General features: G+C 42.8%; 1 protein-coding gene across 6 annotated transcripts in view; it reads right to left on the bottom strand.

Annotated features, from left to right (window-relative positions):
- Positions 1 to 13,188, bottom strand: part of tcf7 (transcription factor 7) — a 60,808-nt gene that overhangs the window by 10,372 nt on the left and 37,248 nt on the right. For 5 of the 6 annotated variants that reach the window (XM_079355853.1, XM_079355854.1, XM_079355857.1 and 2 more), the window contains exons 5-6: positions 5,460 to 5,547; positions 890 to 979 (exon numbers count right to left, since the gene is read on the bottom strand). In XM_079355853.1, coding sequence (XP_079211979.1) covers positions 890 to 979; positions 5,460 to 5,547 — 178 coding nt within the window. The remainder of the gene's footprint in view (positions 1 to 889; positions 980 to 5,459; positions 5,548 to 13,188) is intronic. The other variant, XM_079355855.1, reaches the window with a different exon arrangement.

The raw sequence follows: 13,188 nt of genomic DNA, 5'->3' as shown, positions 1-13,188 counted from the left end.
TTCATGATCAAAAGAAAAAAATGAGTCTTCCAGTGTTTGAATGCAGTAATTGTCTCTATAGAGTGACTGAGATACAGTTAAATACATTGTATATGTGACAAAGTATTTACACAGCCACTGTTCAAACACAAACCAACAGTTTGCTCGCTGATGTTTTGGGGTGCTGTGAGTTGTGATGTGACTATGAGCGCTGACTTCTATCGCTTGTGTCCTCAGGGAGATCTTTTTTTGGGGGTTCAGGATCAAACGTGATGATTTGGAGTCGCAGTGTAAAAAAACTTCAATCCCGTTGCTGGATAATATGAAGGCAGAGCAGATCGAAGCAGGGGCTCAAAGCTCACCCATGTATTTGTCGGGCATTCTCGTTGTCCTTGAAATACAAAACATAAATCTAAATCTTTATAAATCTAGTTTCAGAAGGATGTGTCAAAGATCAGGAGCACACACACACACTCACACACACACACTCACACACACACACACACACACACACACACACACACACACACACACACACACACACACACACACACACACAAGAAAAGGATGTGAAATTTAGGGAGAAGCAATAAAAAGCAGCTCATGTGTTTGTGAGGGTACTGAAGGTGTAGAGGAGGTCACCTTTTTTTGCAGCAGTGATTGGCTCAGCTATTTGCATTAACTCAGCTTGCTTTGGCAAAAACAAACAAAAACAAACGCTGAACTAGTCCTTCTTACAGACGCGCTGGCTCCAAACAGACTCCCACAATGAAAGCAGACACAGAAGCCGGACAACATGTCGCACAGAACACTCCAGCTCAGATCTTCTGAAAGCTACAAATAGCAGCTGAAGATGCAAAAGCGTACTTTTGTGCATTGATTTTCTGGCTCGCTCAGCTTTCTACGATACCTGGAGTAGGAGGAGGAGCCGGGGAGGTTGGAGGAGTAGGGCTGCCTGAATCCACAGGGGGACAGGCCCGGGTAGACTGGCTGACTCTGCCTGCCACAGCACAGCAGAGGGGAGAGACGGCCACAGTTTGAGCCACAGGTAGAAGGTTTTTATTCCTCTCTGACTGTTTCTCCAGTTTATCTCAATGTAAATCCATCACTATCAGTCTTTGATTACAATCACAATTCAAATGGGAAGAAAATCAGATTTAGCATTAAACACTCAAGCTATTCTGTGACACAAAGAAAATGTTTTTTGGGGGAAGTGAGAAAACATGGATACATCCCTTCTTTGTTTTTGTGATTTATGTTTTCCCTCTTATTATTTAGAATAACATTCTCTTGGGTTTCTTTGAGTTTAAGGAGAAACTTGAACCTTTTGCTGCTTTTACACAGCTATATTTTCTTTTCTTTTTTTTTGCATGAAGCCATTTTCATTGAAAAAAAACAAAAAAAAACAAAACAACAACAACAACAAAAAAACTTCAGCATCAATCGCATCTTAAAAGCTCTTCCTTCTTTAATGTGAAATCTTGCGTTTTGATGCTGGAAAACGACTTTGTTGTCGCTGCTCTCGGGATCCTGGGATGCGAGGTGATCCCCTGTGGAGCTCCAGAACAGCACTGTTGACAGCTGTGTGTCAATACGTGGCTTACCAGTAGCAGAAACACACACACTCACACACCGCGGGAGGTCGAGAGCGAGCGGGGATGGGATGTAACCACGAGCCTTTGATATGTATAAAAGCACACTTCCACCTCCTGAGAGCTGATTCAAACACCCCCCTTTACTGATTCTTCCTCATGTAACCATGTATGCAGTGACAAAAGCTTCAATCCACATCCAGTAATTCAATCACCTGTACAATCATCAGCAGAATCACAGTGTCCTGTCTCCCTTCATTACCAGGAGGCAGCTCTACACGTGCAGAGACCCAAAGATCACTGGCCGGCTCCAAAACACCAGACCCATGCTCCGTGTGTATGTAATGAGTTTAAATGACCAGCCATCATATACACCGTCACACGAGTCAAACCACCTCTACTATGAAACCGTCTACCAGTCGGGTTTTGGGAGGCAGACAAACTATGTACTTTCAAGAACAGACTAAAAACGTTTCTTTTTGATAAATATAGTTAGGGCTGGCTTAGGTATAGACCAGCTCATAGGCCGAGACTACCGGGGGAACTGGCACCAGGAACTCTTATCTCTTATCTCTCTGCTTTCATATCATATTACTGTCACCATCTTTACATTCCAGTTACTAACCACACTTTTTTCTGGGCGCTCCTGAACCCCCCTGAACTTTCTTAGGTTCCTCGGGTCTGTTGGTGAGGATGCCCCCCCCCTTCTTTCTGCATCTTGTCCCATCTCCCCCATCCCCATTTTCAAGCCCAGCAAAGGTTTAGCGGATAACTGTTCAGTCATGAGCCCGGGTCTGCTGAAGATTTCTCTGCCTGTTAAAGGCAGCTTTTTGTAAAGTGTCTTGTTATGAATACGCTATACAAATAAAGATGGATTGATTGATACATTCTGCTGAGGGATGCTGGTCAACACATTCTCTTTAACAGAGAAAATACCTCTGATGAGAAAGGCATGCTGAGAATGAAATGGAACACAAGACAGGAGCAGTTTCTTTGTTAGACTCTGTGTAGCAGTGACAACATAGTAATTACATCCTTGTACACGTAAAGGTTGAGAACATATCAGTGAATGACAGCCATGCAGGACAGCTTTCACCACTGAAGCAAAATGCATCAAAACACATCGACTGTCCTCTCCTGCTCTTCAGTTGATGGTAAATGAAATGAGATTTCTGGCTTCACTGTGGCACACACAGGCTTTAATGTCTCCTTAAAGTCTCCTACATTCAGGTCCTAATATTTTCAGGAACTTGCCTTTCACGCCTCACAGTGGGAGATATGCAGGAAAGACACATTTCCACAACCTGATCCATTCCAGTTTTGGTGAGGGGACGGAGGAGGCAGAGTCTTCCTTTATGGTCCCTGTTTCAGTTTCACTACATGTATCAGGAGGATTCCACACTACAGACGCAACAGTGCAAAAAAGTGTGATGGACAAATGAGGCATAAAAAGTCGAAGTGAAAAACCCCCCCCAAAAAAACACTTTCTCAATCATCACCCTGCCAAGCTGTGAATATTAGCTGCTGCGTCACACACTCAAGCTTACCCTGAGTACTAAAGGGCTGGTAGCATACAGTGTCATTCAGTTTCAAATTTCAGCTGCTTGCGTTCACACATGCACCCCTCCCCATTTAGTTCGTGTTTAAGAAGGGGTTTGCTTTTATCTGTCACCTTTAAGAGAATTCAGAAAACAAGCTGTACGGACGAGCTTCCGTCCCACATGACCCAGACCGCCTCATTCTGCACTTTTCAAACATCCTCTCGAGCTCTTGTTTACACTGTATTTAATAATGCAACATGTTTGTGAGATAGGTGCTCCCTCCACAGCAGTCACCACTGCAAAGCTGCATCCTTTTAAACGGGGGCACATATGGAGGTGGTCATGGAGGAGCGAGCAGGCTAGAAGCAGATACAAAAGAAAACAACAGTTTGACATTTAATGGCTCATTCTGCTCGTTCTCCTCCTCCTCCTTCCTCTGTCTACAAGGAAACAAACTACAAGGGCCTAAAACAATAAGATAATCTGGGTTAAAGGAGCTTAGCTCTTCATTATATTTGTGGAAATCCATACTGAAGTGTGAGACAAAGATAAAACGCCTGTAAATCACAGACTTTCTGACACGTCTGGGGACCAACAGCTCATCCTACAGAAACATGGATAAAAGACATAAACACACATGTACACAGGCAGAGTTTTAAAGCTGTCTTTTCAAATCTCTATGACATTTTGATGTAAGCCTTTAACGGCTCCTGTAGGGGATTTGGTCCAGGCACAGATACTGTAGGTTCTTATAAATGGATTTGTGTTGATCCATAAATCAACGGACGCCTGACATTATAAGTTCACAATCGGCCAGCATGACATCCCAAGCTCTCAGTCGACGCGGAAATGATGGAAACAACGAATGGAAGGACCCAATGAAGAGCAGATGTGCCCGCTGAAGAGGACCAGCGCTGCAGAGAGGAGCTGTACCACAGACAGATAAAACTGAAACAGGCTCCTTATTTCATTCTAGAATCTTCACTCATTTCTTGTGATTTAGAAATCTACCTGAATGTGCCAACATTTCCCAGAATCCCCAGGAAGTACGACTAAAGAAAGGAAAACGGGTTGAAGGATATTGCATGACTCGTGTCTTTAGTCTCCTTCACTGATGAGTCATCCCAAACTACTTCCAACTTTTGAATCACACGAAGAATCGTTATTTTCAATCGGATTTTGGCCTGTAAAAACACAAAAAAAATCTTTGTGCCTTGATGGGTGACTTTGTTTTACCGCCTTCAGACTGTAAATAAAAGATTTGAATTTACTTCACACTTTTCTGGGTGACATTTCATTTGAGTGTTTCAGTTGTTCCTTATTTGTTTTTGAGAAGGGTTCAAAAGCTCAAGTAGCGAGTCCCGAAGAGGGGGATCAAAGGAGGTGGTTTCCATGGCAACACACAGTCCTGCTGCCCAGGGTTAGCTACTCTGACACCAGGTGAGACAGTGATGTATAACACTGACGGGGTCAGAGTTGTGTACGTGTGCAAAGCTCTGAGATGATAAGAATAATGATGACGATGTCAGGATGTGAAGACGGTTTTGGAGAAATGAATGTTTTAGGGTTTAGAGGTTACTTGAGGTCAACGGTGTGAACTCCACAACAGGGAAAATACCGGAGATTGATGAAGTAATCTGTGCTTTCATCAACTGCTGATTTTCTTTTGAATAATGCCGCTAAGTGTTTTCTCACTTACTTACTTATCATCGTTTCTAAAAGAGCAGGTTGATCCTTAAAGTATTCAGTTTACTCTGTTTCATTGCTGGGTGATAAATGATTCCATACTTTACTATTCTTACAAACATTACCTCTTAAAGGAACACATCTTATACTTCAGTGCAGGAGTGTTAAAAAGTGCAGTTGGGTGACTGAAAACATGCACCCAACATAAAATGAATCTGCTGAACTTTCCTGCACATGATAACGACTGCAGTGTGTTTCCTTTTAAACTCTCTTTATTCACAACATTTCAGAGTGTTGCTTCAGGTAATACCTTCCTTTTTTCCCCCCCGTCCATTTCTTTTTGACTCTCACATTTTATTTTCTAGATTAATCCATCAATGGTTGTGCCAATTGAATGTCAGGAAAAGTAACATTTGTCTATCAGACTTTCAATAAATGTCCAAGGTGATGCCTTTAAAATCCGACAGCACTGAATGAACTGCCACAAACTCAAGGATTCAGCAATATTTCAGCTTTCATAGTGTTTGTGTCGTCCTTTAATGTTAGGGAAGGACTCTGAGTTGGAACAAGGTCATTGTGAGTCACAGCATGTAAAGATGTGTGTGTGTGTGTGTGTGTGTGTGTGTGTGTGTGTATGTGAGAGAGAGAGAGAGAGACTCACCAGCCCATGGAGGGAGTGATCTGGCCGACGCTGCCTGGAGGGAGGGAGTAGTACCCTGAGAGGTCCTGGGACTGATGCCTGTGAACGCCTGTGAGACACGCACACATTCACACACACATTAACATGGTTGTGTTCGACGTTTTCACATTTCGCTTGAAATGTAAACACGTACACACATTAGATACTGTTGTAATTCCTGTTTCAGTCCTGTCATGCACAACACAAACACACACACACTCATTAGGGTCAGGTCAGCAGCCCCTGGGTTTGGCCCCTGGTCTGACAGGTTATTAGGGTTATTAGTAGTCTGGGAACCTGGTATTAAATGAAGAGATGGCCTTAATAACACGGGTCACACACTCCTGTTCCCATCTCAGTGTGTGTGAATGAGAAATGATGCTGTGTTTATGTGGGAGGATGCTTTGTGTGTGTGTGTGTGTGTGTGTGTGTGTGTGTGTGTGTGTGTGTGTGTGTGTGTGTGTGTGTGTGTGTGTGTGTGGACCCTCCACTGGGAGCCCATGTCGCCAGATGGTTTGACTGGTTCATTGTGGGTACCCACATTTCAAACACACTCACACAGATATTGGTCGACACACACCCAAACATGCACACGAACAAACATCACTTCATCTCTTCTTTCAGCAACAATGTTTTCCAACTAAAGAAACATAGACGGCTCGACTCTGCCCCTTCTCACAGTAAATACCTCTCTCTCTCTCTCTCTCTCCCTCTCTTTGTGCCCTTCAAAGGAAGTCATTTGTCAACAGGCAGCACCTAGCACTTAGCGTGGCCCGGCTGCTAACCTGTGTTTGCAGCACAGGAATGCTCCAGATGACTATAATTTGGCCACAGCTCCGGGCTTGCTTCAAGACCCCGAGCCACCATAAATCTGGACGTCAGGAATGTGACTGAGTCAGCCGACCTGTCTCACCACTGCCATCTATCCTCCCCTCCCTCCGTCCCTCTCACCACGCCCTTCCTCCCTCTCTCCTCCCTCCTCCCTCGTGTTTTCCCAACACCTTCTGCCCTTCTACTGTCCGGGCCCATTAACGCCTTTTGTCCTCATTCTCACCTCTATTTTACCCTTTACCTGTCATTTTCCTCCCCCTCTTCTCTTCTTCATTACAGACCTGAACTCTTTATCTTTCCTCTCCCCTCGTTCATTTGTCGGTGCTCAAAATGTATCCACTCTCATGTTCTACTCCATCAAGATGAAAAGATCCTGTCAATATGTCACATGTATCGAACCTAACCTAACGTCTTTGGGCTCCACAAAATGTACACATTCTCTTCAGAAGCCCTAACGGACGCTATTCTGCAGCTTTTGGAGAATGACAACATTTCAAAATGATTTTGCAAAAGCACGAGTTAGACGCTAATGGTTAGTCAGCAAGTTTCTGTTGTGACTTGAAACAATAGCTGGAAACAGACAGTCAAAGTCAGATCTTAATGGAGCAGAGTGGACTTCTGCATCACTGATTCCTGCTGTAACATCTTCCCATCACTGATCTACAGTAGTGATACCTTCCAACGGGGAAGTCGGAGCACCCGAGTTGAGCATGTTCAACCCCCCAACATGGACACCTCCAGGAGTACCTTTGTTTTGTTAGCTAATACCAGATGCTAACAACACTACGTGATAGTTTGTGCACAAAAACAACACAACAACATGTCTACAGAAAGAACTTTCATGATCCTATCGAAGCTAGCGGCTAATAAACACTTTAGTTACAGCTTTAATGCACGCAGCCGCCATGTTGGATCCTAACTTTTCCCATTTCCCAGTTCGACTTGAACGCAGCATAGGTGTGTCACGATGACATCACGGAGGAGTTTTCTCTCCAGCAGGTGTTCAACTGAGACACACACTCACCCAAAGGTCCATCGTATATTGTAAACACGAGCTGATTCGCCCTCAGGCTGTGTTCAGAATGACATCAGCACATCAAGACAAAACACCGACTCAGCATGTTTCCATCAGAGCGCTGATGCCATTGTATTCTCACATCTGAAGTTGAGTGGAAAATAAAGAGGATTTTGTTGAGAAATGAAGAATATTTTGATCATGTTGAGGCTTGAAATAGTTCAGCAAGTTGCCACTTAGTATGAAGTTACATATTCTTGGAGTAGTTTGACGACAAATTGATTGACAAACCTGATCACTTGAACTTGCGTTGATGGAAACAACGGCTGAAATCATTGACGACAGTGCCGCAAAAACACAACACCGTCGAGAATGCAGCTTGTAGATCTGCACTGTTCTCTGCAGCTTGCTTTGCAGTGAAATAGAGAAAAGATTTGCTGCTGTAATAACTATAAAGACTTGGACTTCTGCCTCAGAGGTTAGGAGGGAACACCACCCATCGTCTTGGCTTCTTCATCTTTCACAGACACTTTGTTCCAACAAACCAACAGAGGCCGTTTGGTTGACTGAATGATCCATCAGGCTCCTGTGAATTTGTTCCGTCTGTACACCCAAACTGAAAGGATAAAAGTTAATCAAAATGTCCCTATAGATTCAATTCAGCTGACTGCTGAGTATAAAAAGAAATATCTCACTGTTAGAAAAACAGTTATTAATGATGGGAATGATCACAAGTTTTAAACGATCACTGCTGTAGCAAATGTGGTGAAAAGATTAAGCTGGTTTCTTTGAATGACTTTTTGCTTCTGTTTTGACACTATCAGAGCTTTTTGTTGTTGGGAAACCTGCAGGGGAAATTGTCAGCAGTAACGGGGCAGTTTTCTTTGGAATGCCCCTTTAAGATTAATCTACCTAAAGACGTGTCTATCTCACGCTATCCTCGTCAGCGTCGCGGGAACAACTTTCAAGGGAACCTATATGAGTCAAAATAGCTCCGTATTAGAACGTGTGCATGTTAAACTGAGAGTTAAAGGCACTGGAAATAGCCTTCCTGCTCTGATAACGTGCTGTGGTGTTTATGACCACAGAGAGTACAAGTCGTGCAGCATGTGAGCCTTTAAATGACTCCTCAAACAGCCACTGTGGTGACATAAAAGAGGCAGAGACCAGAAGAAACTTTGTAGTGTTTTGTTACAGTAATGGCGGTAATGAGTGATGACTGATCTTTCTTCACGTACAGGAACAGTTCCTTATGTTAGGAGCAAACATCCAGAGTCACAGTGATATCAGTGTTCGAAGTTTCACGGTTTAAAACAACATCTTATAAAACCACGTTTAATATGACTACTCTCGTTTTAGTGCGATTACTCATCCCCTTTCATTTCCCCTTTCTCACGTTTATTAATCCATTTATTATAAGCCATGTCTGCATCATTCTACATATCTCTATATTTGATTTATAATCATTTATATACAGCTGTGTCTGTGTTGCCTGTATAACATTTTGTCGGGTCCGATTTCCCCCCAAAGCTCCGGGCAGTGTCATTTTATTTGCATTCTTAACGCCCTCCTTACTCCGCTCTGCTTAAAGAAATCAACAGTGCAAACTACAAACACACACTCCCGGTCGTCACCTGAACCGACAGAGGCCGCCTTCCTCTGAGCTCTCCCAGGCGCACAAACGCCTCAAACGCTCCTGCCTGCCGAGACTGTCATTTGTATAGGATGGAGAATATGACACACAGATTTCTTCACATACTCTCACATGTGTATGACCACCGACCTCCTTTAGAAACATTCAATAAATGTCAATAATTCATTCAATAATAAAAATCAGTGTTTCAGGGGCCGCGTTAATGCTCGCTTGTGTACGTACGAGCATGTATGAAAAGCAAGCGAGGGAGAGCGAGCCACAGGTTACTGCTGCGTCTTAACACTCCTCAGTCTCTGGCACTTTAATTTCGAAAATGTTTGGAAACTACGAACATAAACACAGAGATGAATGAACTGAAAAATCGGAGAAAAAGAGAAGGCACTTTACCAGACAACCCGCTCAAGAGATTAAGATGAAGGATGCAGCGAGGTCTTTCAAATACTTCTAATGTTGTTGGAGTCAAAGATGGGGCTCATTTGACTGGAGAGAAACTGTGTGCAACTTCACACTCGCTGTGCAGCACCCGCACAGTAATACCTGAAGACCACATGAGTCTCTGGTGTAAGTGTTCATCTGTCATAAGTGCACACGAGAGAGTGAAAGTCAGCACACGTTTCATTTCTGCTTTTCTCTTGTTTATTTCACACTGTTTTGTCTTCTACCACAGTCATATCTGAAGCCCGAGGCAAAGTGTCGGTGCTGGGTTTGACTACTTCTGCATCACATGTTGAAAGTGTTGTTCCACTTGGCTGAAGAAACGACTGAAGTGACTGGATCAGAAATGTAAAACAGCAGAGCATCTGAAAGCTGAGACGTGTGTAAGTTCACCTTACTCCACAATTTAAATCTTTGGGCTCCTCTAATGCAAAAGTTTTCAACATTTTAAAGTAGTACGCTACATTTCACGTCAAATATCAACAAATAAAAACCATTTGCGATTAAATATGACGCAAAAACGGGACTTTTAAACATTACCGAAACAGCCAAAAGGTGAAGAGCTCCTCCCCCTCTTCTTTCCACATTGTTGCACTTCTTTGTTTACAGATTTAACGCTGACATCACAGCTTTCACTTTGTACTGACACACATCCTGTAACACAGCTACAGGTGTGCAAGTCAGAAGAAACTGAACAAGGACTTCACAGTGTCACCTTCATCCTGACACCGCCTCTTTCTCAGTATGCTGATGAGCTGAAGTTTCACTACAGGCTTAGTTAAATAAGGATTCATGATCAAAGCTCGAGCTAAATGTCTTACTAATGGATTTTGAAGGGACTGCATTATTGGCTTACTTTACGCCTGAGACGTTAAAAATGTGTGGTCATAGATCTTACTCTGTAGCCAGTTGGAAGTGGAGAAAAAAAAAATCTTTTAAATCAAATGTTAAAATAGACAGATTTTGTAAAAGGCATCACTTTTCTGTTGTCATAAACTTTTACACTGTAAGTACTCTTCGGGATTTCACCCATCGTTGATGATGTAGACGGAGAGACGAAGCTCAAACAACGTTGAAAGAAAAGAAAACAGAAACAGTAATCATATCTCTGATTTTCTCTTCAACCCTGACATGTAAGAGATGCATGTGTGGCATAATTATAGGCCGGAAAGAGGGAGAGAAAAATCTGGCAAAGCACTAGAATTACAAGAGATCAAGTGATTATAGTGGATGTGGAAAGGTAAACCCCGAGGAAATGTAAAACTAGAATTTGACAATTATTCCCAGACAAGCGACAATCAAAAGACTCGAATTCAAAATCTGTCAACCAGCATGTTCATTCAAAAATATTCAGAGGTTCAACCAACCGAGCTTAATTATTTGCTTCTAAAAAGGAATGTTGCCTGCATGTGTCACAAGAGCTAATATGAAATATGAGAAGAAAAGAGAAGGTAAAAAAAAACATGTTAAAGAAGTCTGGAGTCTTAATTCAAGCGTTTTGATGTGAGGACAAAAAAGCACCAAAACTTGGATATGAAAAAAACTAAAATATGGTACTAAAATATCTCAACTGGCTTCCATGTTTACCAACCTGGCATAACGTATAAATCAGGCTTTAAAATGTCTCAGCAGAGATTTTGAAACGTGGTCCTGCTGGTCACTCTATTAAGGTATAAAGATGGATCATTGATGAACATCATTTGTTTGAAACAGACTCCTGAACAGCGACATTGTACCTGAGCCAGTAGATCCCCACCACAGGATGTCACATAACACATCTGAGGAGTTGTAAGATGTGAAAATGTTTTTTATTTGACTTTTAAAACAATTGGTGAAGTTTTAGCCTTTTAATTCATGATCAACTAAACTAAATTAATAATGAACAGGCTACACATGAGCAGCCCAGACAGATAGAAAACCACTTTAGTTTTTCTCTGTCTTTTTGGTAATCTTTCTGCAGAGGCCATGTGCTATAGAGATGGTATTTCAGATAACCAATCAGAGGTCCTGTCAACAGGTGATGCACTTTCTCCGACCCATGTTGAGCTCATTGACTCAGGCTAAAGTTTGAGCCAAGTGGAGTAGATAGGTCTGCTGAAAAATGACATCACTGATGAGGTAACTCTATACCTGACGAATGATATGTGAAGTGAAGTTCGTGTGTGTGTGTGTGTGTGTGTGTTTGTAAAATGCATGTTCCTGAATGGGAAAGATATGTGCAACCAGGTGTGAGGCACGTGTGTGTGTGTGTGTGTGTGTGTGTGTGTGTGTGTTTGCATGGCTGACGCTAGTACTGTGACTCAGCTCATAATGACAGACTGAGCCACCTGCTTCAAACCCCTATCACAGTAACATGCGCACACACACACACACACACACACAGAGTCTAGACCAGACTGGGAGAGCGTTTTTCTGAAGGATAAAGGGGATTTCCAGATGCAGCAGGCAGAAGATGCCTGAGGTCACACTTCTATATCTAATCAGAGATCCTTTACTGAGGTTTGTGTTTGTTGTTGTTGTCTTCTCTCCTCTATGGGAAACAGTTCTTACTTTTATTATCATCACATTTGAAATCCCCCTTCAGTGATGTCATTCTGATTTACAAACCACAGCTTGTGTTCAATACACTGATACCTGTATCAATAAATGAACAATACTAATAAGTTATAACAGTGTCGAAGTCCTGAGAAGTATCCCCATCAAACTGCCGGCATGATATTCAAGTCCACGTTTTTGCCTTCAGTATGAATGTTGCTTAGCTGTAATGGGTGGACAAAGTGACATGATATGCTGAGCCAGTGGGGGAGCACTGTGTGTGTGCATGTCTGTGTGTGTGTGTGTGTGTGTGTGTGTGTGTGTGTGTGTGTGTGGAGCATCATCTGTACATGTTTTCTTGATATAGGGTGAAAAGCAGTAAAGCTCTTCTTAACTGTAATATATTCATCTTGTTAATCTTTGGATCACTAGTGTGCTTTGTAAATTCAATGTCAATCCGACCCGACACGCTGACACTGATTTCAGGGGAGTTATTTCGATATCTTACAAATGCAAAAAGTGTGAAGAGAAGAATTCAAAGATGGAGCCAGCGGTCCTGCCACCCTTCCAGCCTCCCTGAAAGTCCAAACTCCTGCAGTGTTTAAATGTCAGGGTGTGTTTGTTTGTGACTTTCAAACAGAGTCGCAGTGTGTGTTTGTATGCACAGTGCTCGCTAAGGAGAACCTTGTGTTTGCTGCAGTGATGACTTGTGCGATTGTCACTCTAATTGTTTCCATCTTTGTGTGTGTGTGTGTGTGTGTGTGTGTGTGTGTGTGTGTGTGTGTGTGTGTGTGTGTGTGTGTGTGTGTGTGTGTGTGTGTGTGTGGCTGGCGGTCCCTTCAGAAGAGTAGGCCACTTCAGAGCAGCCATAGAACTACCACAGGCTGACGGAGCCGAAGCTGCCACTTCACACACTGTGTGCGTGCATGGATGTGTGTGTGTGTGCGTCCATGAAGGAGGACAGAGGGGTTGGATGTGAAGCTGGCAAACATGAATGTAATGTCTGAGCATTATGTGTGCGTGAGTGCATGTGTGCATGTGTGTGTGTGTGTGTGTGTGTGTGTGTGTTGGAAAAGGAACAAAAATAAGTAAGAAATGAAATCATGACTCCATTAAGTTTGTCATATTAAATTTTGTGTGTCTGTTTCTGGTAACAGGGGCAATGCATGCGTGTTTCTGTGTGTGTGTGTGTGTGTGTGTGTGTGTGTGTGTGTGTGTGTGTGTGTGTGTGTGTGTGTGTG

The sequence above is a fragment of the Symphodus melops genome (genome assembly GCF_947650265.1).
Source record: "Symphodus melops genome assembly, chromosome: 11".
Classification (NCBI taxonomy): domain Eukaryota; kingdom Metazoa; phylum Chordata; class Actinopteri; order Labriformes; family Labridae; genus Symphodus; species Symphodus melops.
This window is presented reverse-complemented; position numbering and strand designations above follow the sequence as displayed.